The 27,725-nt window shown below is 42.4% G+C and overlaps 1 protein-coding gene across 2 annotated transcripts in view; it reads right to left on the reverse strand.

Moving 5' to 3' along the window:
• Positions 1-27,725, reverse strand: part of LOC126259250 (kinesin-like protein Klp10A) — a 291,616-nt gene that overhangs the window by 29,608 nt on the left and 234,283 nt on the right. For both annotated transcript variants that reach the window (XM_049955875.1, XM_049955876.1), the window contains exons 5-7: positions 24,273-24,605; positions 23,601-23,763; positions 17,736-17,839 (exon numbers count right to left, since the gene is read on the reverse strand). In XM_049955875.1, the coding sequence (XP_049811832.1) occupies positions 17,736-17,839; positions 23,601-23,763; positions 24,273-24,605 (600 nt within the window). The remainder of the gene's footprint in view (positions 1-17,735; positions 17,840-23,600; positions 23,764-24,272; positions 24,606-27,725) is intronic.

A 27,725-nucleotide genomic window follows, 5' to 3' on the forward strand; every position in this document is an offset into this window, starting at 1 on the left:
TTTTACGTGGTAGCATAGGCCATTGTTTTCTCAACACATCTTTGTGTGAATTTTCCAGTAGATGAAAGTGCAGCAATGAATGAAGTAAGATGGTCATTTGAGCAAATCAAGGCCATATTCAAGTGGCACTGCAAGTACGAAAACATGATGGAGGTACAAAGACAATGGTATAATGTGTACCGAACTCAACCACCAACACATACAACAATTTACCATGCTCTGAATAAATTTGAAGCCAACAGTACTGTTCAAGGTGTGTGAAAGAAAAAGTCCGGTCGACCAAACCCATTAACAAGTCCACCTTCCAGCATTGCTGTGTTGCATCATTTTACCAGGTAACATAACAAAATCTGTGAAGCAGGGTGCATGCGAGAGCAGTGGAAGCTAATCAAGCATACATTCCAAGACCACTGCACGCTCTGAAAGAGGATGACCTGGATGGAGTACTGCGAACAGTTTGAAGGCACGTTTCTTGAGGATGAATGGCTTGCGTGGATGGTTATCTTGTCTGACAAGGTGCAATTCAAACTGAATTGTACTGTAAACTGCCATAACTGCATGTACTGGGCTCCTTAAAATCCTGACATTCACACAGGCAATTTTATTAATAACGTGTGTGTGTGTGTGTGTGTGTGTGTGTGTGTGTGTGTGTGTGTGTGTGTGTGTGTGTGTGTGTGTACACAGTTTGATTGGCCCATTCTTCTTTAAAGGTACCATAATAGGTGAGGTGAGTCTTCAAATGCTGCGAACATCGATTTTACCTGCCATCTGAGAGGTGTTCGGAAATGAAAGACTTTACCCGCAAGAAGACGTTCCGCTTCACTACCACAGAGATGTCACTACCTACTTGGATGAAAATCTACCTGGACAATGGATAGGCCGAAGAGGAGCTGTTGAGTACCATCATGCTCTCCAGACCTTAACACCTTTGACTTCTAGCAAAGAGACACTTTGAAAAATGAAGTTTATCAACAGAGGCCAGCTACAGTTAATGAACTATTAGAAAACATTGAGGGGTCTTGTGCGGCTATCATACTGGCAACACTGACAGCTGTAACTATCAACAGTTCAGCAGCATTGATGTCGTTTAGCTGCTAAAATGGGGTCACTTTGAACACCAAGCAACCTTTCCCCCCCACTGCAAGAATTGAAACGTCGTCATTTTGTTTCATTAATATTGACTATCAAAGACAGTCTACATTTTTCTGGACCCTTCTGTATATTTTACTGGTATATGCACTCTGCCAGAATTACTAACATCAACAATTATTAAGTTCTGAGATGTATATATAATATGGAATGGTGAAAGATTAAGAAACTTCACTTGTTTCGTGACTTGTGTAATGATGGCTGCAATCCTTGAAAGACATTTTCTTCAGTACTCATTTACTTAATAATTAGGGCAACTGATATTTATGGAGTACTGACACTTTGGCTGTAAGTGAATCTTGAAATAGTCGAATTTTTCCTTTAAATTTAATTATGAGCAGATGAGATTTTTTAGAGACGATGTCTGGCATTCCTCATAGGCTAATTCCTAGCTTTTTCTACTGTTCTACCACTGGAGGCAATGAACAATTTGTAGGCTAGTGGGAACAAAAGGATCAGGGGTCACTGGCTGGAACAGAGACCAGTGGATGTCGAGTCACCATCTAGTGCATTTCGAAAGGGTGTAAATAAGTAAGAAGTGAAACTGGCCCCACATATCTGGTGGAAACGAGTCAACATATTTTTTGAACTTTGTGTTGTGGTACATGTTAAGTACCACAGAGTGCAGCATTTCCTCAGAGACTACTATTGTATTTTTATCACAAAATGTTTTTCACAGGTGGCCCTGCCTCTTACAAGATAGAATAGAACTGTGATAAGATATAAGTAGGACGTATTGGGTGGGTGTACTGAACAGATCCACATTTTATGTGGGCATGACAACCAATCAGCTGTCCATCCCAATGAATAGCCACTGCCAAACTGTGCCCAAGAGAAGCATTGGCCATCAAGCGGTGAAACACACTGCTGAAAACAGCACACACTATTTCAATAACTGCTTCACAGTCCTTGTCATCTGTACCCTCCTACCCTCTACTCTCCTCCCCAATAACCAGCATCTCCCTTGCAAGACATCCTCTGATCCTGTAATTCTTTTGGCATAAATTTTTACTAGGACCCCCCCCCCCCCCCCCACACACACACACCTGCATTGCTAACTTCACCCATCCTACATTCAAACCCTCTGCCCTGCAGTTTCCCCTTCTCCCACTCCCTACCTACTCACCCACATCACTGTGAGCATTGCACGAACACACCACTGTTGCAGGTGCCTGTACCGTTTCCCAATACCTGCTTGCTGGCCAGACACCTAATGTGTCTACACCATAGCAGATGCTATTTGGAGCCACCCACCATCAGTGTGGGCTCACATGTTGGCAAGACAGCTGGCTGCAGCAGTGTCCTTCCTGCCAGGCTCGTGGTTCCACAAATGATCGAAAAGAGCTAGACATGCTGAGGGTTAACCTCCATAGTCTCTCCTCTCACTGGATAACTGCAACTGACAGAAGAGCCGAGACTGCGCACTGGGTTGTTGGAATCAGCATCAGATGTTGGTTAAGGGGTTGGGGTATTTATGTTGGTGCTTCCAGTGCATACTGTGGCAGTGAGGATAGTTATGACATAATGCTGGTTTTCGCTCACTATCAGCTCTCCAAGTGACTTCAGACTTTTGTAGCTTCACCTTTCAGAGGCTCTTTTCTACTGGTTTGGCACATGAATTCTTATTGTTGTGTTGTATCTACCCTTCCTTAAAACACTGTGTTTTGTCACTAGTATGACGGTATCCCTTGGCTCCCATGATGTCATTGTGCTTGCACGTGGTCATTCCCCCATGCTGTGATAGCTTATGGGTGGGGTTTGCTGCAACTTACTCTGCATTTCCCCCTAGCTGGCAGTGTATTGGTCATTGACACACACAGTTTGGCTGTTAGGAGTTGTCAAGGCAGAACTTGGATGAATTTTTAGTGTCCACAGGGGATACTATCCTCAGGTGTAACACATGGACAGAAGTGGAAGAGGCTGTTTTACTGTACCCAGGAAACTAGAACTGCACGATGGTGGTGATGACAACATGCTCATCCTTGGTTATGTCTATGCCAATGACTTTGCCCTGGCCACCTGATGTGAAACCTTTGAAAAGAGAGAGAACTTGTTCTTGATGGTGCTCTGAAAGAACTAGGCACATAACAGTAAGTCTGCACCACTAAGTCCAATCCCTCAAGAACTCCACTGGCAACATGTTGGCAGGATGTTTATAGTTCCAATAACATAGATGATAAATATAATGCTTTCCTTAACACATTTCTCATGCTCTTTGAGAGTTGTTTCCATTAGAACATTCTAAATGGGGTACTAGCGGTAATAGGCAGACTGGGTTGCTGACTAGTGGGATAAGGATATCATGTAGAACAAAGCACGAATTATATAAAAATGTTAGAAGTAGTCAGCATCAGGCTGCAGTAGCCCATTACAAATAGTATTGTAATGGGCTTAAAAATGTTATTAGGAAGGCAAAGAGTATGTGGTATGCAAATAGAATAGCCAATTCACAGGATAAAATTAAAATCTTATGGTCAGTTGTGAAGGAAGTGTCTGGTCAGCAGCACAAGGTCGATGATATAGTCAGTTCTTAGCAAAAATATTTCTGTTACTGATAAATCAGATGTATGTACAGCATTTAACCATCATTTTCTGAGCATTGCTGGTGAATTAAACAAAAATTTAGTTTCTACAGGGAATCAAGTCACTTTTTTTGGCAAATGCCTTTCTGAGACTGATGTCTGAAATACTCCTTGGTGAAAATCAAACAATGGAAAACCCAAGATGGAATGTAACAATACCAGAGAAGGAAAGTTGCTACTCACCATATAGCGAAGATGCAGAATCGCAATAGGCACAACTAAAAGACTCGCACAATTAAAGCTTTCGGCCATTAAGACCTTTGTCAGCAGTAGACACGCACACACACGCAAACACAACTTGCACACATGTCTGCAGTCTCAGAGATATGAAACTTAGTTTCAGTTCTCTGAGACTGCAGACATACACACATACACGTGTGTGTGTGTTTTTACCAAACGAAAGTGTTGGCATGTTGACACACACACACGCACACGCACACGCACACACACACGCACACGCACACACATTTGTAAAGGCGAAGAGTTTGGGCACTGAAGCGAAGGACATTGAGTTTACAGAAACATCCTACCTTCAGAAGTCTGATATGGGGCAGCCGAGCGAGCTTGTTGTCGAAAAGACCTAGGAAACGAAACTGTGGGACCACAGGCAATTGTGGTGCATCAAGATAGAGTTCTGGATCAGGGTGGATCGAAGTATGGCGACAGAAGTCGACCACCCGCGATTTTAAAGCAGAGAACTGAAACCCGTGTGAGAGGGTCCATGCAGAGAGACGCCCTGGAGCTGCCATTCTGCAGAGGCCATCGAAGAGGAACTAACCCAAATGCAGAAATCATCCACATACACGGCAGGGGCGACCAAAGGACTGACAGAGGCCACAAGTCCATCTATTGCAATGAGGAAAAGAAGTACACTCAAGACAGAACCCTGTGGGATGCCCGTCTCCTGGGTCCGTGGAGAACTAAAAACAGTACCAACTCGAACTCTGAATGACCGATGGAACAGGAACTGGCGGATAAAAATCGGGAGTGGGCCCCGAAGACCCCACTGATGAAGGGTAAGTAAGATGTGATGGCGCCAGGCCGTGTCATAGGCCTTGCGTAGGTCAAAAAATACTGCAACCAAATGGCGGCGCTGGGAAAAAGCCTGCCGAACTGCGGATTCCAAGCGAAGTAGATGATCGATCAGAGACTGTCCCTCTCGGAAGCCACACTGGTAAGGGGGCAATAGATCCTGAGATTCGAGGACCCAATTGAGCCGACAGGCCACCATCCGTTCAAGTAACTTGCAAACAACATTTGTCAAACTAATTGGTCGATAGCTGTCAACAAATAGGGGATTCTTACCAGGCTTAAGGACAGGAACCACAATGCTATCTCTCCACTGAGAAGGGAAGTCACCCTGGAGCCAGATACGGTTAAACACCCGGAGAAGATGTTCCTGTTGTGGAGCACTGAGATGTTGAAGCAGTTGGTTATGAATGGAGTCTGGGCCAGGGGCTGTATCATGAGAAGAAGAAAGTGCGGAAAGAAATCCCCATTCAGTAAAAGGTTCCTTGTAAGATGCTGACTCACAAGGGGTAAAACATAAGGTTTCCAGCTTTGGCCCGCTGTTTCTGGCAAAGGAAAGCAGCCAGATAGGAGGCTAATGCTGATGCAATTGCAAAATGGGTTGCAAGATGTTGCACAAGAATCAACGGGTCCGTACAAAGGCCATCTGGGAGGTGAAGGCCTGGGAGGGTGGACTGCTGATGGCAACCTCGGAGGGAGAGGGAGAGAGAGAGAGAGAGAGAGAGAGAGAGAGAGAGAGAGAGAGAGTGTAGCCCATACCCGTGACACAGGGACAGTAGAACAGAGGGAAGAAACAAGTCGTTCCCAACATATCCGTTTGCTCTGTTTGATTAAATAACGGGCTTTAGCGCAAAGGCGTTTAAAGGTAATAAGGCTGGCAATGGATGGGTGCCTCTTAAGATGTTGTAAAGCTCGACAGCGATCACGGATGGCAATGACCGTACTCCACCACGGGACTTGCCGGCGACGAAATGGTCCAGATGAGCGTGTTACAGCAAGGCTAGCTGCGCGAACAATCGCGTCAGACACGTCATGTAGGACGTCATCAATACAACCCGACAAAGAGGGAGAAAACATGACCTGTGCAGTGTATAGGGGCCAATAGGCATCGGAAAGACCAATGAGGTAACCTGTCCATCGGGGAGTGGGAAGGGAGAGAGAGAATCAACGGGAAATGGTCACTATCACAAAGGTCGTCATGTGGCGACCAGTGTAATGAAGGGAGGAGAGAGGGAGAAGAAAGAGAAAGATCAATGGCAGAAAAGGTACCATGACCGGCACTGAAATGAGTAGGGGAGCCATCATTTAGAAGGCACAAGTTGTGATCTGTAATAAACTGATCTAAGAGAAGACCTTGTCTAGATGGAAATGCACTGCCTCACCACAAGACATGATGAGCATTAAAAGCCCCAAGGAGGAGGAAGGGAGGAGGAAGTTGCTGAAGAAGGGCAGTTAAGGCAGCAGGTGTAAGAGTCTTGTCAGGAGGGAGATAAAGATTGCAAACCGTGACCTCAGAGTCCAGGTGGACCGTAACAGCAACCGCTTCCAATTTAGTTTGAAGAGGAATCCACGTGCTAGCAATGTCTGTACGGACCAACGTACAAACGCCACCAGAACGCAGGTGTCTGATGCGATTTCGACAGAAAACACGGAACCCACAGAGGGTCGGTGAGTGAGCCTCAGTAAAATGAGATTCCTGTAGGACCACACAAGCTGCAGAGTAAGACGAAATAAGGGATTTTAATTCCGGAAGGTGACGGTAGTATCCATTACAATTCCATTGGATAACCACAGAACGATGATTTAAATGGGGGATGAACAGGCTAAAGCCAGTCATACCGCCGGGTCACCACCCGTCACCGACAAGGAGGGGGCGACATCCATGAACGACAGGTCAGAATCTGGTTGTGAAGCCGGGGATGGGACCTCTGGTGACACAAGAGGATTTTTGTCCCGGGACTTATTTTCTTCTTCGTTTCAGGTTGAGATCGATGAGGGCTGTGTGGCATAAACGAGCCAGCTGCAGCAAGATTGGGAACAGAAAGAGATCGGGCGACCTGGAGGCCGACAGACCACGGTTCTCGCGGTCATTGCACGGCAGCAGACCTTTGGTCTGGAAGGTGGCGGGAAGTGGCATCCCGGGAGGGGCGCCCTTGACCGGCAGACGCTGAAGGAGTGAAACACTTCTCCGGCTGGGGAGGGGGAGCAGCGCCCAGAAGAGAAGGTATGGGAGCCGCAGGGGAGGGGGGAGGAGAGGGGTCTGCGACTGGGGTAAGGAAGGGGGAGGAAGGGTGAAGATGTAACTAAAGCATAACTAGATGTCATGGACACAGGTTGAAGACTTGTATACTCCTTACGAACCTCTGTGTAGGTTAAACGATCAAGGGACTTATACTCCTGTATCTTCTTTTCCTTCTTATGTACTGGGCAATCTGGTGAACGCGGAGACTGATTGCCATGACAACACACACAGGAGGGGGAACACATGGACTCCCCTCAGGGAGTGGACGTCCACAGTCACCACAGAGAGGGGCCTGCGAACAGCGGGAAGTCACGAGTCCAAAACGCAAGCACTTAAAACACCTCATAGGAGGTGGGATATACAGCTTCACATCACATCAATAAACCATAATCTTTAATTTCTCAGGGAGGGTATCCCCTTCGAAGGCCAGGATAAAGGCACCAGTATCAATGCGATTGTCCTTAGGACCCCCTTAGGACCCTTCTACACAAGTTGAACAAAGTGAACACCTCACCGTCCGAGGTTGTCCCGAAGTTTCTCATCAGTTTCGAGGATGAGGTCCCAGTGAAGAATCACACCTCGAACCATATTTAGAGACTGGTGGGGGGTAATGGACACTGGAATTGTGTCAAGATGGGTACAGACACGAAGGGCCGCAGACTGGGCAGCTGAAGCAGTTTTGATCAGCAACGAACCTGACCGCATCTTGCTCAGGGAGTCCACTTTGCCAAACTTTTCTTCAATGTGTTCCACAAAGAATAAAGGTTTGGTATTGGTGAAAGTATCTCCATCAGTCCTGGTGCAAACCAGATAGCGGGGGAAAGGCTTTGCCCCTAGCCGACGGGACTGACCCTCTTCCCAGGGGGTAGCCATGGAAGGGAAGGCCGAAGGGGCAGGAGAAGCAGCACTAGAAGAATCAGTTCCACGCAGAGAGACGGCCGCAGAAGAACGGCTAAAGTTTTGGACCCGTATGCGTTTCATTTGCATAGCGTCCGCCCTGATACCACCCACTCCGATCAGGGGCTCTCCTCATGGGCACCACCCAGCCACAGCAAGGGCTGTCTGGCACGGCGGCCATTGCCGGGAGTTCCGATGCTCCAGGATGACGAGCAACCACTCCAAGGCATGCATGAGGTGGTCACAGCTGAGGTACCAGAAGTGGGATCCCTGTGTGTTCAGGGGGCTCGACCAAAAGGGTACATAGCGACCCCACCACACGGGCTGGCTACCGTGCTGGCTATGCACCGTAGCATCAGACAACGATGTGAAAGAAAAGGTGGAATGAACTAGGAGAGCACACGTCGTAGACACTAGGTAAGGTGCTCTTCTCCAAACGGCTCACACTACAGAAGAGAAATTTAGTTACGGAGGTCAAACACCAGAGGGGGACCAGGGAGTGCCAAAAGGAGGAGATTACGCAACAAAGCAAAATTGCAAAACCAACATAACCAGGAGGATAGCGGGGACCAACATAAGCAAGGACACCAAGAGAGGGACAGGAGAGGGTGAGGGGGAAGGAGCAAGGAGAGGAAAGGAGGGGAATGGGAAGGAAAGGCAGCCCTGGAAAGGAAGGAAGGTTGCAATAGCTCGGGGCCCTGTGCTCGCCACGCACGTATCCACAAAAGAGTTGTGGACCGCCTGGGGAGGGGGAGGGGGGCGGTAGGGTAGAATGTATGAAGTAAGTGGGGTAGCAGGATAATGTCTTTACCCAGATGATTCAGTGGCTGCACAACAGACCAAATGAGTTTAGAGAATAGACCATTTGAGAGAAAGTGTGATGGAAGGAGAGGGAGAAGGAAAGGAGAGGAAGGTGGTAGTCAAGAGGAAAACAGGCAGAGGGGAGAGTAAAGGAGAGGGTTGGGGAACAAAATAGTAGAGAAATAATGGTGAGTGAAAAGGGTAGGAGTTAGAGGGATGGTAGGCGAATAGGTGGGAGAAAAGGGATAGAGGTCAGAGCGATTGTAGGGAGAAAAGGGATAGAGGTCAGAGCGATTTTAGGGAGAAAAGGGATAGAGGTCACAGCGATTGTAGGGAGAAAAGGGATAGAGGTCAAGAGCAATTGTAGGGAGAAAAGGGATAGAGGTCAGAGCAATTGTAGGGAGAAAAGACACAGGGGGGAGACGGGGTGGGCGGTGGTTAACATGAACGGAAGTGTGGGCAGTGGTTAACGTGAGAGTGTTTTTATTTTATTTATTTTTTTTTAGGGCGCAAAAACAACTAGGGTCATACACGCTCATGTCAGAACTATAGATCACTAAGAAAGAGACTACATGTGAATTCCAATTGAGGTTAAGAGAAGACAGCTAAAAACAGGAGCATGGAGAAAGGTCTATAAAATACATCATACAGAAAAGGAGGTCCAAAAATAAAAATTAAATGGCCTTCACCATATTGCTACGACAGATAAAAATAAAATGCGGTCGACAGGCCGCGCATCATTTGCTAAAACAGCCGATAACTCAGACGCCAAACCCAAGCGGGAATGTAAACAGTTAAAAAAAAAAAAAAATTGTCATTCAGTCAGGAAATGGCAGACAGTTTAAAGTTGGGTGCAATGTGCACAAAATGGTGGAGGAGAGCCACTTAAATGGCGATGGCTAAAAAGGCATTGCCCAATATACAACACAGTTAAAATTACCTCTCATGCCGGGAGGACCCGAGAGGTCGTCCAAGCGGATGGGAGAGGCTTAATAACCTGGCCCTTATTCCCACGAAGGGAGGACCAGTGGCGATGCCAAAGTGACACCACCTGCTGACAGACAGCAAAACAGACATCATCGGAGTGGTGAAGTTAATTTGCCGGAGCAACAATCAAAAGTTAACTCCAGGAGATAACAGAGAAGAGAGACGTGCTCCATACTGGTGATCAAAGGATCCTTGTAAGGAGGGGGGTTAGGATGGGTGGCCACGAATGGCAGACAAATGATATGCATATCTGCTGAGGCGAAAGTCAAGGCGGTAGGACAGTGGTAGTTCAGCAGCTTCTGCAAACAGACACTCAACCGGGCTAGTGCAAAAGACGCCAGTGGCAAAACATATGCCACAATGGTGGATAGTATTGAGACAGCATAAGAGGCATAAGTTTCTTATTGAGCACGATCCCCAGGAATTTCGTAGTTTCAATGGACTAAAGAGGAACAGGCTCAAGACGTACAGGGGGGGGGGGGGGGGGGGGGAGAGAGAGTGGAAACAAGTTAACAGATATTTAGGTTCAGAAGACTGCACAAAATGTTGGCGAAAATTCCCACCTGCATAGTTCAGAAAAATTATGGTGGAAAGGTCTGTTGTATAAGGTCTGCTCAAAAAAATTCCAGAACATACATAATTTTGCACCAATGGTGTATTGGAACAAAATGCAATTGGCATCGCTGCTCATGCCTGTGTGAAATGTATAACTCCCAGAAGTTTCATTGTTGTATGTCTGTTAGTTACTGTTCAATGCTATAACGAGTAGAATGTTGTGTTGCACAGTTTGCGAATTTCAAGATGAGAGAGTTGGAGGAGCAACATGTCTGCATTAAATTCTGCATGAAACTTAAGAAAACCTTTACAGAGAGACACCAAATGATGCAGGAAACCTATGGTGATGGGAGCTTGAGCCCTACTCTGTGTTATGGACTGTTCACATTGTTTAAAAATGGCTGGACAGAAGTTAATATATGACCCCGGTTCAGGACACCCTTGGATGTTTACCAACAATGCTCGCATCGCATCAGGAATGTCAATGAAATTGTGTGTGCCAACTGGAGACTGATTGAGAGAATACAGAAGAATAGAACATTTCAGTTGGACCATGTTATGAAATCCTAACATGTCGTCTGGGAATTTATCATGATGCTGCCAGGTTCATCTTATGGCTCATGACTCAAGACCAGCAACACCTTCGCCTCACAATATGTGAAGGGCTTTTGCGTATACATTCCTTAAGACAATCATAATTGGTGTTGAGATGTGGGTCTACAGCTACGATGTTGACTGAAAGGTTCAATCTTAACAATGGGTCGGGAAACGTACTCCAAGACCAAAAAAAGATCACTAGGACAGGTCAAATGTCAAATCCATGCTGATATTTTCCTATGACTTTGAAGGATTAGTTCATCATGGATTTGAGCCACAAGGAAAAACTGTTAATCAATGGCACTATCGGGACATGTTGCGACCCAAGCGAGAAAATGTGAGAAGGGAATAGCCTAAAATGTAGTAAGACAATCCACGGCTCTTTGAATACAAAAACACACCTGCATATTCATCCCTGTTGGTGTGTGACTATTGCACAAAAAAACGAGATCACTGTGGTGCCTCATCCTCAGTACTCTCCAGATCTGGCCCCTGCGGACTTTTTTTTTTACTTCCAATGTTGAAAATCCCTTTTAAAGAATAAAGATTTACAATTATAGATGAGATAACAGGATATTTGCAGATGGCACTTCACGTTATCCAGCAAGAGGTGTACCAAGACTGCTTCCGCAAGTGGAAGCAGTGTTGGGAGCAATGTATCGAGCTGGAGGAGAGCACTTTTAAGGAGACAATGCACAGTAAGTAAAAGGGAAGCGTAGAAAAATTTTTGTGGACAAACTTCCCAAATTTTGTGAACAGACCTCATAAAACAACTGCTGAAATCATTAGTGCCATGTGCAACATGTTTGACAACTGAATTGTCAGCCCTTTTCAGAGAGATTGCAGATAGATAGTTAAAAATAAGTGAAGGATCCATGAGGTGCACAACAGGAGTCTTGATGGACAAGACTATTCTGTAGGCTGGGTGGACGGCGCAACACTACTTTGGGTGACGTGGGAAGGATTCCCTCATTTCAAGGCACGAGAGGTAGTGAAGCCCTAGTGAATGATGGGGTCAGGCTTTTCAAGGCCAGCATGGTACTACGTGATTAGAGGAGCACTGGTTAGTGTCTGGTTGGCAGGGTTACCAGAGTCCAAGGAGGAGATGGCATGGGAGATCTGTTTACAGATGAGCTGGATGGGATACTATCTGTCAATGACAGCTCTGGTAAGGTTATCAGTGTATTTCAACAACTCCTGCTGGGTGGCAAGGCTGTATGGAATTAATCTGAACTAGGTTGGTTCAAATGGCTCTGAGCACTATGGGACTCAACTGCTGTGGTCATAAGTCCCCTAGAACTTAGAACTACTTAAACCTAACTAACCTAAGGACATCACACACATCCATGCCCGAGGCAGGATTCGAACCTGCGACCGTAGTGGTCGTGCGGTTCCAGACTGTAGCGCCTTTAACCGCTCGGCCACTCCGGCCGGCTAATCAACTAGGCAAGAGTCCTATAGATCCATGTGCCATGCAACTACTCATGGCAGTGACATGCATTTGTTTATGGATTTGGCCTTAAAAGGTGAAATAATTGTGGGTCAATATGTGGTCGCCTACTGGGAGGATTAGGAAATTGGTGGTTGGTTTGATATCAGGAAGACATTGGGAAAGGCAGCGAAGAAATTGCGCAGTATTTTTCACGTAGGATCCAATGTTATGGACAAAGGTTTGGAGTGTTGATCAATAAAGGCAGAGTTTGTTCAGTGTGAAAATAGCACCCAGCCACAATGGGACAACCAGTGGGGAGGACTAACGGGTCAGTTTGTGGAGTGTGGAGTATAGTAGGACTGTAGGGACTGCTGGTATGAGGATGAAGATTGATGCAGGTGTCAGGTTTTGGGAGTGACCTAGAGCGTTGAGGTGCTGCTTGAGGTCTTGCTGGGCTTCTGGAATGTGATCACTGATAAATCAGTATTCAATAATCAGCCCCCCCCCTCTCTCTCTCTCTCTCGCTGTGTGTGTGTGTGTGTGTGTGTGTGTGTGTGTGTGTGTGTGTGTGTGTGTGTATCACTCTCTAGTGTTTTAAGTAGAAAGAGGGCAGTGGACGAACACTTAAATATCCTTCAGTAACTGCACACTATACAATTTATACAAAATTACTAAGAAAAGTTATTCAAAACATCAAGTAACACACATTATGTCAGAAACCAGTGATTCTGACAACAGTGTAGATAAACAAGAGACAGGGCAAAAGGTAACTGAATAGGATAGGATAACTTCACCACTGATTTAAATTTAAGGGCTTTAAAGGATGACAGGTTGTAAGTGTATTTAATAACCATTTCTAAAATATAACAAAAAAATGTCGAGTCAAGAAATTAAAGAGATAAATCTGAAAACATGCTGAAAAAGCAACTCTCATAAGATTAAATGAAGGTCTCCCTAATTTCTCCTTCTGAAATTAGGAAAATTATATATTATCTCAACAATAAAAGACAGACTGGGTTTGATACGATTTGCAAAAAAGTACAGAAGAGTTGTTCCCATATAATGCATACTGTCTCTTCTAAAATATGTAATGCATCAGTAACTCAGGGTAGTTTTCCAGAAAGATTGAAATATTTCATTTTTGAATTCCTACAGACCCATTCCACTTGTGTCTTTCCCCAAAATTTTGGAAGGATGTACTCTAGCACAGTGCCCTAACCAAGTAATAATAATATCCTTAGTAAATCACAATTACGATTTCCGAAGCGTTTTCCAACTGAAAGAGCACTTACACATTCGCTCTCTAAATTTTAATACTATTAAACAACAACCGAGCATTAGATGGTATTTTCTGTGACCTACTGAAGGCATCTGACTGTGAGAATCAGAATATTCTCCTACACGAATTGAGGTTTTATCCGATTGATGGTATGTGGAATTGATAGTACAGGGGTAACAAATGGATGTTGTATTGATCCAAAAGAATGCAGAAAGCTGTGCTAAGTAGTTCTATCAATGTAACCAGGGGAGATTATTCTGACTGAGGAGTGATCACATACATGGTTCCCAATGCTCAATCATAGGTCTACTATTCGTCATCATATATATGTACAATGACATTAGCATTGTACTGAATCCAAACTTACACACAACAGAAGACATGGTAAAAAACACAAATTCTTTAACCCTTGAAACAATTCTGTTCTGCCTCATTAGCACATCAAACCATTTAGATCTTTGGGGTGAGACATCAATAACGTAACAAATTTCAGTCAATAATGTCCTGTGGAATAATGTTATAGGGTAACAAATTTTTAAAAACGAAACACCCGTGATCAACTTGTAGACATCTGTTTAAAAAAGAGTTAGGCATTTTGACCACTGCTTCACAGTATATGTATTTCCCCCACAAAATTCAGACAAGGAGAGCATGTTCCTTTACCACCCACCACCCAACTCGTCACTGTTGATGTAACCTGCCTGTACACAACTTCTGTAATTCCCATAGCCTTGCCACTATTGAACACTATCTTTCACAAAGCCCTACTGACTCCAAGTCTACAACCTCTTTCCTAATCACCATGACCAACTATATTCTCACCCACAATTACTTCACCTTTAATGTGATCATCTACAAACAAATCTGTGGTACAGAAATTGGCACCTGCATGGCATCCTCCTATGCCACTATTTATAGGCCCTATAAAGAATCCTTAACCAACCAGAATCCCAACCACATCACCCAGTCCAGATTCACTGACATCTTTGTAATCTGGACTGACGCCGAGGACACCCTATCCACTCTCTTCCAGAATCTCAACATCTCCCTCATTTGCTTCACTTGGTCCTCCTCAGGCCAACAAGCCACCTTTCTTGTTCATTCGTCACCTTTCTCGATTATGTTGGACTCTACCTCAAGCATGGTACCACAGCACCTCAACATATTTCAAACATGCCAATGAAATGGAGCAACTTAATCATGTTCCCCTCCATGATTTCTATTAACTACCACTGTTCTCCGAAATGAGAGGTATTCTCCCCATATACAATCCAACCTTCCCATAGTGGTATTCCGCCACCCATCAAACCTGCACAATTCCTTGCCTCATGGCTGACATCCTTGCAATAGACCTAGAGGCAAGATATATCCCATACATCTTCCCAATACCACCTAATGCAGACCTGTCACAGCATGTCTTACCCATCAAAGGTAGGGTCACCTGTGCAAGCAGCCATGTTGCCTACAAACTTAGCTGCAACCACTGTTCCATATTCTAAGTGTACATGTCTATTAACAAGTTATCTGTCCATGTGAATGGCCAATGTCAAACTGTGATTTATGGACAATTGGACCATACTGTTGCTGAGCATGCCACCCAACACAATCAGATTGACTTTCACTACTGATTCACAACCCGTGCCATCTCAATTGTTGCCATTTAACTCCAGATTTTCTTAATTACACTAATGGGAACTCTCCCCATGACACGTCCTTTGTTCACCTAACCACCCTACCCTCCACTGCCTATCCCCTTCCCTGTTCTCACTTTAATACTATACCCCCCAATCCACCAGCATATGAAAACAGTACTTTCCCCTTTTCACTCCCCCTCCCCAATGCTGCACCTAGCACCCCTTTCATGTTTCCACCACATTCCTTCACAGTTCCACAGACAGTACTAGCATCTTTCCCCAGCACTATACTGTTATCCCTGCCCCCACACCTCTTCCACGCCACCATTACCTATCCCAGCTAGATCGTTTCTCACCTCAGACACAAATGTAGCCCATAGACGATAGTCATTGTAATGAAGTTTTCACTCTGCAGCAAATCTGTGTGCTGATATGAATCTATCTGACAGATTAAAACTGTGTGCTAGACCGAGACACTAACTCGGGACATTTGCCTTTTGCAGGCAAGTGCTCTACCAACTTAGGTTTCGAGTCATGCTTGTGTAGCTGTCTTCACAGTTTTACTTCTGCCACACTGTAGCCAAGCCATGTCTCCGCAACATCATTTTCCCAAAAGTGCTCATGTTACAAGTTTTGCACAAGAACTTCTGTGAAGTTTGGAAGGTAGGTGACGAAGTATGGGTGGAAGTAAAGCTGTGAGGATAGGTCACGAGTCGTGTTCGGGTGGCTCAGTGTGTATTCAGTTTCTAATGAAGGACGTAATCCGAATTATGAATATTTCCAGCATTATATTTCACTGTGCCTGCCTGTGACAGAATGCCTCCCCTAAGTGGTGAGTAGCCATCTATTGTTTCCAGTTGTTATCCCCTCATAACATTTGTTGTTAATAACCCACTAGAGTTCAAAAGGAATAATGATGAACATTATTACTACACCAGAAACAAAAATGACAATTTTTTCATATTAAAGTTGACCAGAGATGGGAAGAAAAGGGCTGTGCATCGCTGCCATCAAAAATTTTGATCACTTACCAATGATATAAAATATCACACACATAGCAATCTCAAATTTTAAAACAAGCTGGAAAAGTTTCTCCTTGACACCTCCTCCTAACTCCACAGAAATTTCAATTTACATCATATGTAAAAACATGATTGACGAGAATTACTAATTTACATTGGTAAAAACCCAAAGATACAACAACCCTTAAAGGGTCAGCTTGTAACCATATTTAGTATGTAATATGAATGTAAATTATTCCAGGCGAATGAACCCCTTCAGGCGAATGAACCCCTTCAGGCGAATGAACCCCTTCAGGCGAATGAACCCCTTCAGGCGAATGAACCCCTTCAGGCGAATGAACCCCTTCAGGCGAATGAACCCCTTCAGGCGAATGAACCCCTTCAGGCGAATGAACCCCTTCAGGCGAATGAACCCCTTCAGGCGAATGAACCCCTTCAGGCGAATGAACCCCTTCAGGCGAATGAACCCCTTCAGGCGAATGAACCCCTTCAGGCGAATGAACCCCTTCAGGCGAATGAACCCCTTCAGGCGAATGAACCCCTTCAGGCGAATGAACCCCTTCAGGCGAATGAACTTCTTATTTGCTTTGTGGCCAATAGTTGTGATCGAATATGGTGTAGGCGAAGATGGAACATAAAATTCAGCCATGGCCTTTTCAACTGAACCATCCGTGCAGAGCTCATACATAGCGGAAATCACACATGCCATACATGCATCTGAATACTATCCATAACTTACATCACAAATCACACCTAAATCACAAGTTTGCTCTACTTTATCTTGGCAATTGTAGTGCACGAACACACACTATAGCATAAAGAAACAAAAGGCCTTCGAATATAGATGAATATACTCCTCCCAACACTTCAACCCACACACATCATTGTGTACTTTTGATGAAACTAGTCACAAATAACTACTTACAGTCAGATTACACTAGTTGGTTGGCTAGATGATGTGAGGTCATTGGTCCCATGGAATTAGAGGAGGATGGGGAAACAAGTCAGCCGTGCCCTTTCGAAGGAACCATCCTGTCATTTGCCTGAAGCAATTTAGGGAAATCACGGAAAATGTACATCAGGATAGCTGGATGCAGGTTTGCACCATCATCCAGTATGTTAACCACTGTGCCACCTCGATCGGTGATTACACTAATTTCTGTGCAAATGTGACTAAGCTACTTATGACAATAACTGCTTCCCAAACCCGTAAATTTATGGGCTACAGCGAGATCTTATAAGATCTTATTATACAGTCGAAAAAGCTTACCTCCGTGAAATGCAACAACAGGCTACTTGCAAAATAGATACAAAAATGGATTACTTTAACAGTATAGTAACTGGTAAGCAGTCAGAGGACACTGTCCTACAAAGCAATGAGTGTCTGAAGGAGAATAGTTCATAGGGTGTGACTTATGAAAGTATGGCTGCTATCTAAATATATATTTATAACACAAATTTGTTTCATGCAATTTTCTGCTAGATACCATAAGTAACAATTAAACTTCCTTTATATATGCATCCCTCACCTTTCTTATTTAGAGGTCTTTTCCGAATACACACTGTTATCTGGTGGTCTTCAACAGGATCGGTTTCTCGCAGAGGTCTAAATTCAATGCTACTCCGGTATTCCCTGTACACAATATAAAATTATGATATCTATGTTGTAATCCATTATTCTTTGCCATTCAGATTTCATAAGTAACAAACTATAAATAATACATTTAAAGAAAGAGAAAGAATACAAGGGGATTAAGAAACAATTAGAGGAACAAAACAATGCCTTAAACTATAACACAAAACCCACACTGAAATACTGCCAGACAATTCGATGACACAGCGACATACAAAAATGCATTACATGTGATTTTGTAGTACACGAGTTTGTAGTTAAGTGACAGTCGTTTCAGAAGACTTTAGGGGCCATAATATTCATTTGCTCCATACAGATGTGTAACATGTTCATCCAATCATCTTGTAAATAGAGTATGAAAATACTTTCCAGAGCATGGGAAAAGTATTTTAAAATTATTTTATTTGAAAGCTGGGTTATTCCATGTGAAGTGTCCTAGGGCTCCCTGATCGACCATCTTCAATTTTGATGAAATTTGTACAAGATGTACCTGAGGGTCCTACATGAACTTATGCAAAGTTTCAGGCTCACATGTAACCTGGTTGAGGTGCTAGAGCCATTTTCGTGAAGACCACTTTTACACAGACCGAAAAGTCATGAAGAAATTGTCAAGTTTGGCATTCCACTTTTCCTAATGCAAAAGAGATAGACTCTTGCTTCTGAGTATAGTGGTACAACTTTGTGTGCTCTACACACAAATGTTGCAAGTAGATTCAGAAAGCAATGCATTTGGCATAATCTCAGTTCAAAGTGGGCAACAAATCATGCCGCGAGAAATTTGCCCCATAATTTAACGAGGCGTAAGTAGTGGAGAAAGTGCACTATGGACCTGGTCTTTTGCCAAACTACTGGTCTGTCTGGGTGTTTAGTATGTCACAAATTTTGGCCTGGCTGGTGTGTTTAATTACTGTGCTACCATCCTGTAAATTTGCCAAAAAAAATATGAATGTATCAAAATGTACCTGTGTTCAAAGTCATGTATCTCAAAATGGACACCTACCACATTACATTCATTAACACCATTCAACACAGCACATTTCATTCAATTAAAGAAACTTATATTCATTTTGGTGTCTCTTTGGGTAAGGTGCAAGAATGTCACCTACTATTTGGAATTTTGTTGATTATGTCTTCATTGTTGAAATATTCATTTTGCTGTTTGTTCGGCAATTTTAAACCTGTTTGTGACAGGTTCATTGCTTGATTTAACCATTTAACTGTACCAGAGACTGCTGCATAATTTTTGGGAAGCTGAATGCTTATTAATTTTATTTCTTTTCTTTATTTAGGACTCGACAATTTGATTTGTGTCTGAAGCAAGTCAAGTTGTTGCTAAAATGGAAGAACAAGATCAAGTTAATGTATGCAGTTTTGGAAATACTAATTCCCCATGTCATTTAACGACATACAGTGCCTTAAAAGGACTGAAAGCTGTAAAGCAATTTTCCTTAGAAGAACAAGAATTACTTACTAGATGGAGTGGTTTACACCCTACTGAAAATACTCAACTATGCTTCCACCATGAAGCTTTACTCCTAAAAAGATTTGAGGTTTTGCGAAGATCATGCTGCAACCCATTTGGCAAGAAAAACCACACTGCACAAAAAAGCTTGTGCTCAATCAACATAGAAACAGCTAAAAGGATAACCATGTCTGATATTGAACCAGGCCAAAATATGCGCCCTTCTTGTAGAAAAGAATTTGATACAATGAAATATTCACAAATGGATGTTACAAATCACTCAGATGAAGATGAGACTAATGTTGGTCACAATTTGAATACAAGCTTAACATCTGTTGGAATATCACCATTAAAATTTCAATGAATTGGTGCAATGGATACAAAAGGATATGCAAAAAGTGCAAAATACATCAAGTTGAAGGTGCAGTTATTAAGAAAATTGCAGAAGTGGGAGGACTTTATCCCAGTGAATTGGAGCAACCATCCACAAGCATGCAATGCTCGACTTGTTCATATTACACTGAGGTGATCCAAGAACCGAAAGAAAAATTACATATATCAAATAATGAGAAAATTCAATTTTTGACCTTAGTTCCCCAAAGCTAGTCTATCTAAAAGACTATGGAAGAATTTTGTGTTTCAGAAAGAATGGTAAGGAAGGCTAGAAAGTTAAAACCTGAACAGGGAATACTGGCACAGCCCAAAGGGAAATATGGGGAAAAAAGCTTTCTGAGGATGTGAAGCAAGAGTCATAGAACATTTTTATGATGAAGAGTTTAGTCGGATCTGTCCAGGAAAAAAGGACTGTATTACTGTTCGGATAGATGGAGAAAAGGTTAAAAAAACAAAAATACTTATTACTGAGCAACTTAAATATTTGTTGTTTACTGCAATAAAAATGGGCCGGAAATTGGATTTTCTAAATTTTGTGAACTAAGGCCAAAGTTGTGTGTGACTGTAGGCACAGCTGGTTCACATTCAGTTTGTGTCTGCACAATACACCAAAATGTGAAACTAATGTTGGCACATAGCCCAATAAAAGAAGATTACAATTAGTTACAAAACTGTTGGCCCTCTCTATTCACCACTACATTGCAAAGCATCGGAGCAAGCATTTGCAGTTCACTAAAGACGGTCTGAAACCAGGAGAATTGATTATATTAATAGATTTCACAGAAGATTACTCCTTTATTGTCCAAGACGCAGTGCAGGGATTCCATTGGGAAAATAGTCAAGCTACAATACATCCATTTGCCATTTACTACAAAGGTAGTGAAGACCTGAAGATTGTCAGCTACTGCATAATCAGTGATTGCCTCAGACATGACACAGTTGTGGTGCATTTGTTTTTAACATACTTTATCAAATCCCTTACGTGCATTTTTAAATAAATTAAGCATATTCATGATTTTAGTGACAGTTATGGAGCACAGTACAAAAATTTTAAGAGCTTCCTAAATCTTTGCCATAATCAAAAAGACTTTGGCATTACTACAGAATGGAATTTTTTTCAGAACAAGCCAAGGGAAATTACCATGTGACAGAATTGGGAGCACAGTTAAGCGTTTAGCGCCCAATTGACAACCAAATCTCAACACCAACTGATCTGTTTTAATGCTGCTACCTTAGGGGGAAAAAAGGACAGGTATACACTCGCGTGCGCGAGTGTATACCTGTCCTTTTTTCCTCCTAAGGGGAACACACACACACACACACACACACACACACACACACACACACACACACACACACATCCATCTGCACATACACAGACACAAGCAGACATTTGTAAAGGCAGGCGCGCGCGGTTTAACACTGTGCCAAGATGTGCTGGCCGTTCACCAAGGCATGTTTAGCCACAGGGTGATCCTCATTACCAACAAACACTGTCTGCCTGTGTCCATTCATGCGAATGGACAGTTTTTTGCTGGTCATTCCCACACAGAAAGCTTCACAGCGTAGGCAGGTCAGCTGGTAAATCACGTGGGTGCTTTCACACATGGCTCTGCCTTTGATCATGTACACCTTCCGGGTTACAGGACTGGAGTAGGTGGTGGTGGGAGGGTGCATGGGACAGGTTTTACACCGGAGGCAGTTACAAGGGTAGGAGCCAGAGGGTAGGGAAGGTGGTTTGGCGATTTCATAGCGATAAACCAAGAGGTTACGAAGGTTAGGTGGACGGTGGAAAGTCACTCTTGGTGGAGTGGGGAGGATTTCATGAAGGATGGATCTCATTTCAGGGCAGGATTTGAGGAAGTCTTATCCCTGCTGGAGAGCCACATTCAGAGTCTGATCCAGTCCCGGAAAGTATGCTATCACAAGTGGGGCACTTTCGTTTGGTAAGTCACATCATCCCCTCAAATCCAGAACCTCCCACAGAAAAACCCCAAAAGTGGTCTATCCGCTCCCGGGATTAGAATGACTCCTTACCCTCTCCCTTAAAACCCACATCCTTTCGGTCTTTCCCTCTCCTTCCCTCTTTCCTGACGAAGCAACCGTTGGTTGCGAAAGCTTGAATTTTGTGTGTCTATTGACATGCCAGCGCTTTCGTTTGGTAAGTCACATCATCATTGTTTTTAGATATATTTTCCCACGTGGAATGTTTCCCTCTGTTATATATATTCATGCCATTGAATTTATTTACATTAAAAAAAAATTATTGAAGATGCAAAAAACTGATCAACAGAAACATTTTGAGGATGGACGTACAGTGTCTGGTACAAGAGACCATCACCATTTTGTGCCAACTGATGAAAAGCGACTTAGGATATACAGATTATAAAATGATACATTGTCCTTTATAGCAAATATTAACTGACATGCTAAAGTTGCTACTAAACAGGTTGCTATTAATGAACTACAGCCTGGCCAGTATGTTGCTTGCGTTTGTGTCGGAAAATGGTGGCTAGGAAATATCTATGAAGTTTCATGTGAACAAAATGATGCCTTGATTAATTTAATTCATCCTCATGGAGCTGCTCAATCATTTCATTGGCCTACTAGAAGAGAGATATGCTGTATCCCAGAACAACAGATAATTGCAGTCATACCTGTCCCAGCTGCTTCAATGATGGGGCGGCAATACAGTTTGCCGATAGCAATAGTTTTGGACATCAGCTAAAAAATTTAGAACATTTAACAATTGAAGAATTCTGTATGTCTTGGGAACCACAGAGAGACCCAAAAAAGTCTTGGTAACCTGCTAGATACCCACTTTCAGGCATGGGAAACTGAAGTAAAGAAACCCACCCGTGGCTGACCTTGCATGGCTATCGGGCATGGCCCCATGGCGATGGGGTTACCAGTCTTGAGATTGGTAGTGGCATAGCCACCATGGACCAATGCAAGCATTTTCCAAATTACCAAAAAAGTCAATAGTTTAGGCGAATTTTTTGCACCTTCCCCAAAGAGACACCAAAATGAAAATAAGTTTTTCTAATAAAATGAAATGTGCTCTGTTGAATGGTGTTAATGAATGTAATGTGGTAAGTGTCCATTTTGAGATACATGACTTTGAACACAGGTACATTTTGATAAATTCATGTTTTTTTAGCAAATTTACAGGATGGTAGCACAGTAACTAAACACAAAAGCCAGGCCAAAATTTGTGATATACGAAACACACAGTAGTTTGGCAAAAGACCAGGTCCATAGTGCACTTTCTCCACTACTTATGCCTCATTAAATTATGGGGCAAAGTTCTCGTAGCATGATTTGTTGCCCACTTTGAACTGAGATTATGCCAAATGCATTGCTTTCTGAACTCTACTTGCAACATTTGTGTTTAGAGCACACAAAGTTGTACCACTATACTATACATCAGGAACAGTGGAATGCCAAACTTGACAATTCCTTCACGACTTTTCGGTCTCTGTAAAAGTGGTCTTCACGAAAATGGCTCTAGCACCTCAACCAGGTTACAGTGAGCCTGAAACTTTGCACAAGTTCATGTAGGACCCTCAGGTACATCCTGTACAAAATTCATCAAAATTGAAGATGGTCGAGCTGGGATCATCTTCTAACTGGGACACTTGACATGGAATGACCCAGCTGTAGTTGTAGCTGTGCCAAACAAAATAAAGCATGACTACACAAATTACTATTATAAAGCTCTATGAAAAGAAATGAAGCTACAAATATCTGCTTAGTCGGCAATACAATAGGCTATTGGGGAGGGGGGGGGGGCAAAAAAAAGAAGAAGAAGAAGAAGAAGAAGAAAGTCATTTTGATTAATAAGTAGAGCTACAATACTAGACAAAATTTATGATTTAATGACTGTTCCTTATGATTTATTAATACCTTATCATTGCGAGGAACTCCCAGTTTGGATTCCCTGGGTCCATATTCATAAGTAGTTCTTTCTCTTCTTTAAGTTCAGCTTGACGCTGCCTCCTTTCATCTCTGTTCTTTTTTAATTTTTCAACTTCTTTCACAACATTACTACGGCGAAATTTACCAGCTCCTGAGAAGAAAATGCAAAATGATGTCAAAACTCAGTACTTGTTCTCACACAACTTTCCTGTTTAACTACACATGCACAATGTTCTATGTAATATATAAAACAGCTGAAGTTAAACATGCAGTAAACGTGAAGTGAATATTGGAGTTATTTTGTTCAAATTCTTTTGTAAGTGCAGAAGAAATATTACAACAAAACAACTAAAAAAAAGTGTGCACATGACAGAAACAGCAAGACATGATTCTTCTTTCCCATCCTCTTTCCCAAATAAAGATATTTAAAAATGGTGGAATAGAGACTCGTGTACGGAGCTGTTTCAATTAAAGAATATAGCACAAGTCTAACTTTGTGAAAATTAGACACTGCACAAAAGATTTCAACATTTGGAATTTGTGTGTTCAGAGGATACAAAAACTTTATACATATGCAACTAAATCCTCAAACAGTCCACAAAAAGGAGCATATCAAAGGAGGACACACAATCCTTAACCCCAACGAGTGCAGACAGGAACCTGTATTTCCAACTGTTGCAGACTGCTGCTGTTGTTGTTGTTGTTGTTGCTGTTGCTGCTGCTGCTGCTGCTGCTGTTGTTGTTGCAGTAGCTGCTGTTGTTGCTGCTGCTGTTGTTGGACTAGTAACTGGTGTTGGATTAACTGCTGCTGTTGTTGCTTCTGTTGCTGCAATGCTGTTAATTGTTGGTGCTGCATAGTGTGTTGTCGTGCAGTTAAATTAGCTGGGTTTGGAGCAATATTTTCTAATCCTCTTTGGATGTGTGTATCCCCATGTCCATTTACTGTTGGAACATTTGTGAGCCTTCCACCTTGTTTGTTGCGTAATGCTCGTTCTGAAACATTTTCATTACATTACTCTGGTGCTTTGAGCATTGCATAGTTGCTAAAAATAGTGAGGGCAGTACCAACACAAAATGATCAAAATCAGTCAAATCCTGTATAGACAAACAAAAGTGCAGTGGCAACAGGAAAAAAAAATGCTGTTCCATTCCAGCAGTTAGAAAAATACATTTAGATATGAGGCAGACTAGCTGAAAATAACCAGCAAACATACTAAAGCAATTGATCCCACACCAATGAAGTCTTATTTACTTACTGGCACACTGTACAGTACATGTGCCTAAGTATCAGTTGCTTTATCTGTGAATAGACAAGTCTTAACACCAGTTTCAGTTATAGCTTTCAGTTCCTGTATCCTGGACAGATACAACAACAGAGGTACCTTTGGGCACCTATGGAGACAGGTATTCCTCGATAATTCCACTTTTTGTTAACAAATGCTCAAAACAGTTATTGAAAAACAAGATACTGAAAGCAAATCATAGAAGTATGGTACCTGTGGAGTTGCTCACAACTGGTTTAATTTTTACTTTTGTGGCATGCAAAAGATGTGTACCTTGTGCAACAGACAAATCATACAACCCAAGTAGTTCACGTAGTATTAACCCTCCAATGCTCGCGTGGATGACACCCGTTATACAAATAATTTTCCCGCTCTATTTAGTCTGAGTTGGACTGAGTTTGCACCATTTCCAGAACCTTTCCATTAACTCTCCATCTGTTAGTTTTGTCTTATAAGAAAGACAAAGTACTACTACAAAGCTACAAAGTTACTTTTGGATGGAAAGATAATACCTCTTATTGCAACAGGTATTAATACTTATATCAAATTTGTGGCAACTTTTCTAGGGAAAGGAGTTCTAAATAAACATATATTAGAGAGTTCAGAGCTTTCATTGGTTTGTAATATACATGCCTCAGAGACATTTTAGAAGGAGTGTGACAAAGTTGTGGGATAACAGAAAGGGTAGTAGACTTGTATCCTGCTACTTATTCATGGGTGAAAATGATTCAGGACGCACTTGAGAAGCCTGACGTTGGATAGTGTCCTTTATAGAGGTGTTCGCAGTTGGCTGCTATCAGAGGTACTGGAGGTGTTTACGAACAACTACCAAATGTTTTTATCAACTACTACATACCTTACCCATATACAGCGTGTTTATAAATGAATATCGGGGTTTTAACGCTTTATAATATTTATTATACTACACTTACAGTTATAAATGATACGGTATGTCAAATGAAAGAGCAACTCACACAGTTTTACCAAGAACCTTATAAATGTTCAATGTGAGCCCCATTTTAACAAGGCACACATCACATCTATAGCTGAGTTCTTCCCAAACGTTGATAAGTGTGTCTTCAGTGATTGTAGCAACAGCTGCTTCAATCCGGTTTCTTAATTCAGGGACGTCTGCTGGTAGCGGAGACACGTACACACAATCCTTGATGAAGCCCCAAAGGAAAAAAAAAATCGCATGGCGTTAGGTCGGGTGAACGTGGAGGCCATGCAAAGCAAGCTCAGTCTTGAGCCGCTTGCGGCCTATCCAGCGTTTGGGTACAGTGAAGTTCAACCAATCGCGCACTTCACTATGCCAGTGCATATGCACTGGTGCCAAACACAACTGTTTGAGCTGCTCTTTCATTTGACATATCATCTATAACTGTAAGTTTAATGTAATAAATACTATAAAGCGTTAAAACCCCAATATTCATTTATAAATACCCTATACTTATATTTAGATTTAAATGAAACACTCCTAAAATCGTTCATATACACTATTCAAAGTGTCCAAATACACCATTTATGTTGTGGATTACATCTGTCATCAGGGCGAGTGACAGAGGGCTAATATAGTTCTGTAAAAATATGCATCTATATAACATAGATATTGTGCACTGTTTTATTTTATTATGCATTTGGGAAGACATAGCAAAGCAGTTATGTGTTTCATAGATTGTATGAATGATTCGTATTTATAATTAGTGTAACATTAACAGATTGTTTTAGTTCCACTCCTGCAACTACATTTAAAGATTAGCTTTTCTTTTTACAGGTTGCCAGTTCTTAAATAGAAATTTGTTGCTGTATAATGAACTCACTCTCTCTCTCTCTCTCTCTCTCTCTCTCTCTCTCTCTCTCTCTCTCTCTCTTTTAGATCACTTTCCCCTCTTTTGTTGTAGGTATCAATCTAACTGTTCTTAAATAATGTATGTACAATGTAGTTAAAATGCCTAGCTCCTTGCAGAGGTACTTCTGTGACGTCTGTGGATGAACACCACATATTACTCATACAACTCTTCTGTGCAATCATATTCAGTGATGAATGCATCTTCAGCAACAGATGGCAATAAGTATTTGACAGATTGCAATCCGACTTTGGAGGTGCACACACTTCTGAAGAAAATGTATCTTAACATTGCATGTTTATTGAAAAGGAAAGAAGAGGAAAATTTACATGGGATAGAGCTATTATATCTTTAAGTGCCAACATCTCTGCTTTGTGCAAGTAGTAAATGTACTTAAAGTATGAACAAATATCTCATGCTGAATGTTTATTTTTGAACTGTGATGTAGGCGAAAAAAACTGAGTTTAGAACCGTAACGGCAGAAAGGATGAGAATGGCTCCTGTCTTGTCTTCCATCCCATGTCCATTTTTTTTATTTCTTTAGAGAAATGATGTTTCTCTCTTAATTCTCACTCTTCTATGATTGTTTATTGATGTGTACCAAAACATTTAGATTTAGTTGGACATTTCATTCAATATACCTAAAATCACAGAAAGGGACCATTTGACACTGTTGTAATTTATCTTCTGAATATAAATTATGGAAATAACTATACAATTGTGCTGAGTTGTTGTTGCTCATAACTGTGTCTTCGCACATGTACAATCCAATCTGGCATGGTTGATGCTGTTTAATTCTAATATTAACCATGAGATCCACCCCCCCCCCCCTTCCTCCTCCTCCTACCATTTTATAGATGTCAAGTTGCTGGTACACAATTTCCCTGCTCCTATAGATCAATCAGCCCCTCTGCAGCATCTGGTGTGTCACCCTCCCTGTTCTTGCCTATTTTGAGCAAGTGCACTGATTAGAGTTCACACCA

The sequence above is a fragment of the Schistocerca nitens genome, chromosome 5 (assembly GCF_023898315.1).
Source record: "Schistocerca nitens isolate TAMUIC-IGC-003100 chromosome 5, iqSchNite1.1, whole genome shotgun sequence".
Lineage (NCBI taxonomy): Eukaryota > Metazoa > Arthropoda > Insecta > Orthoptera > Acrididae > Schistocerca > Schistocerca nitens.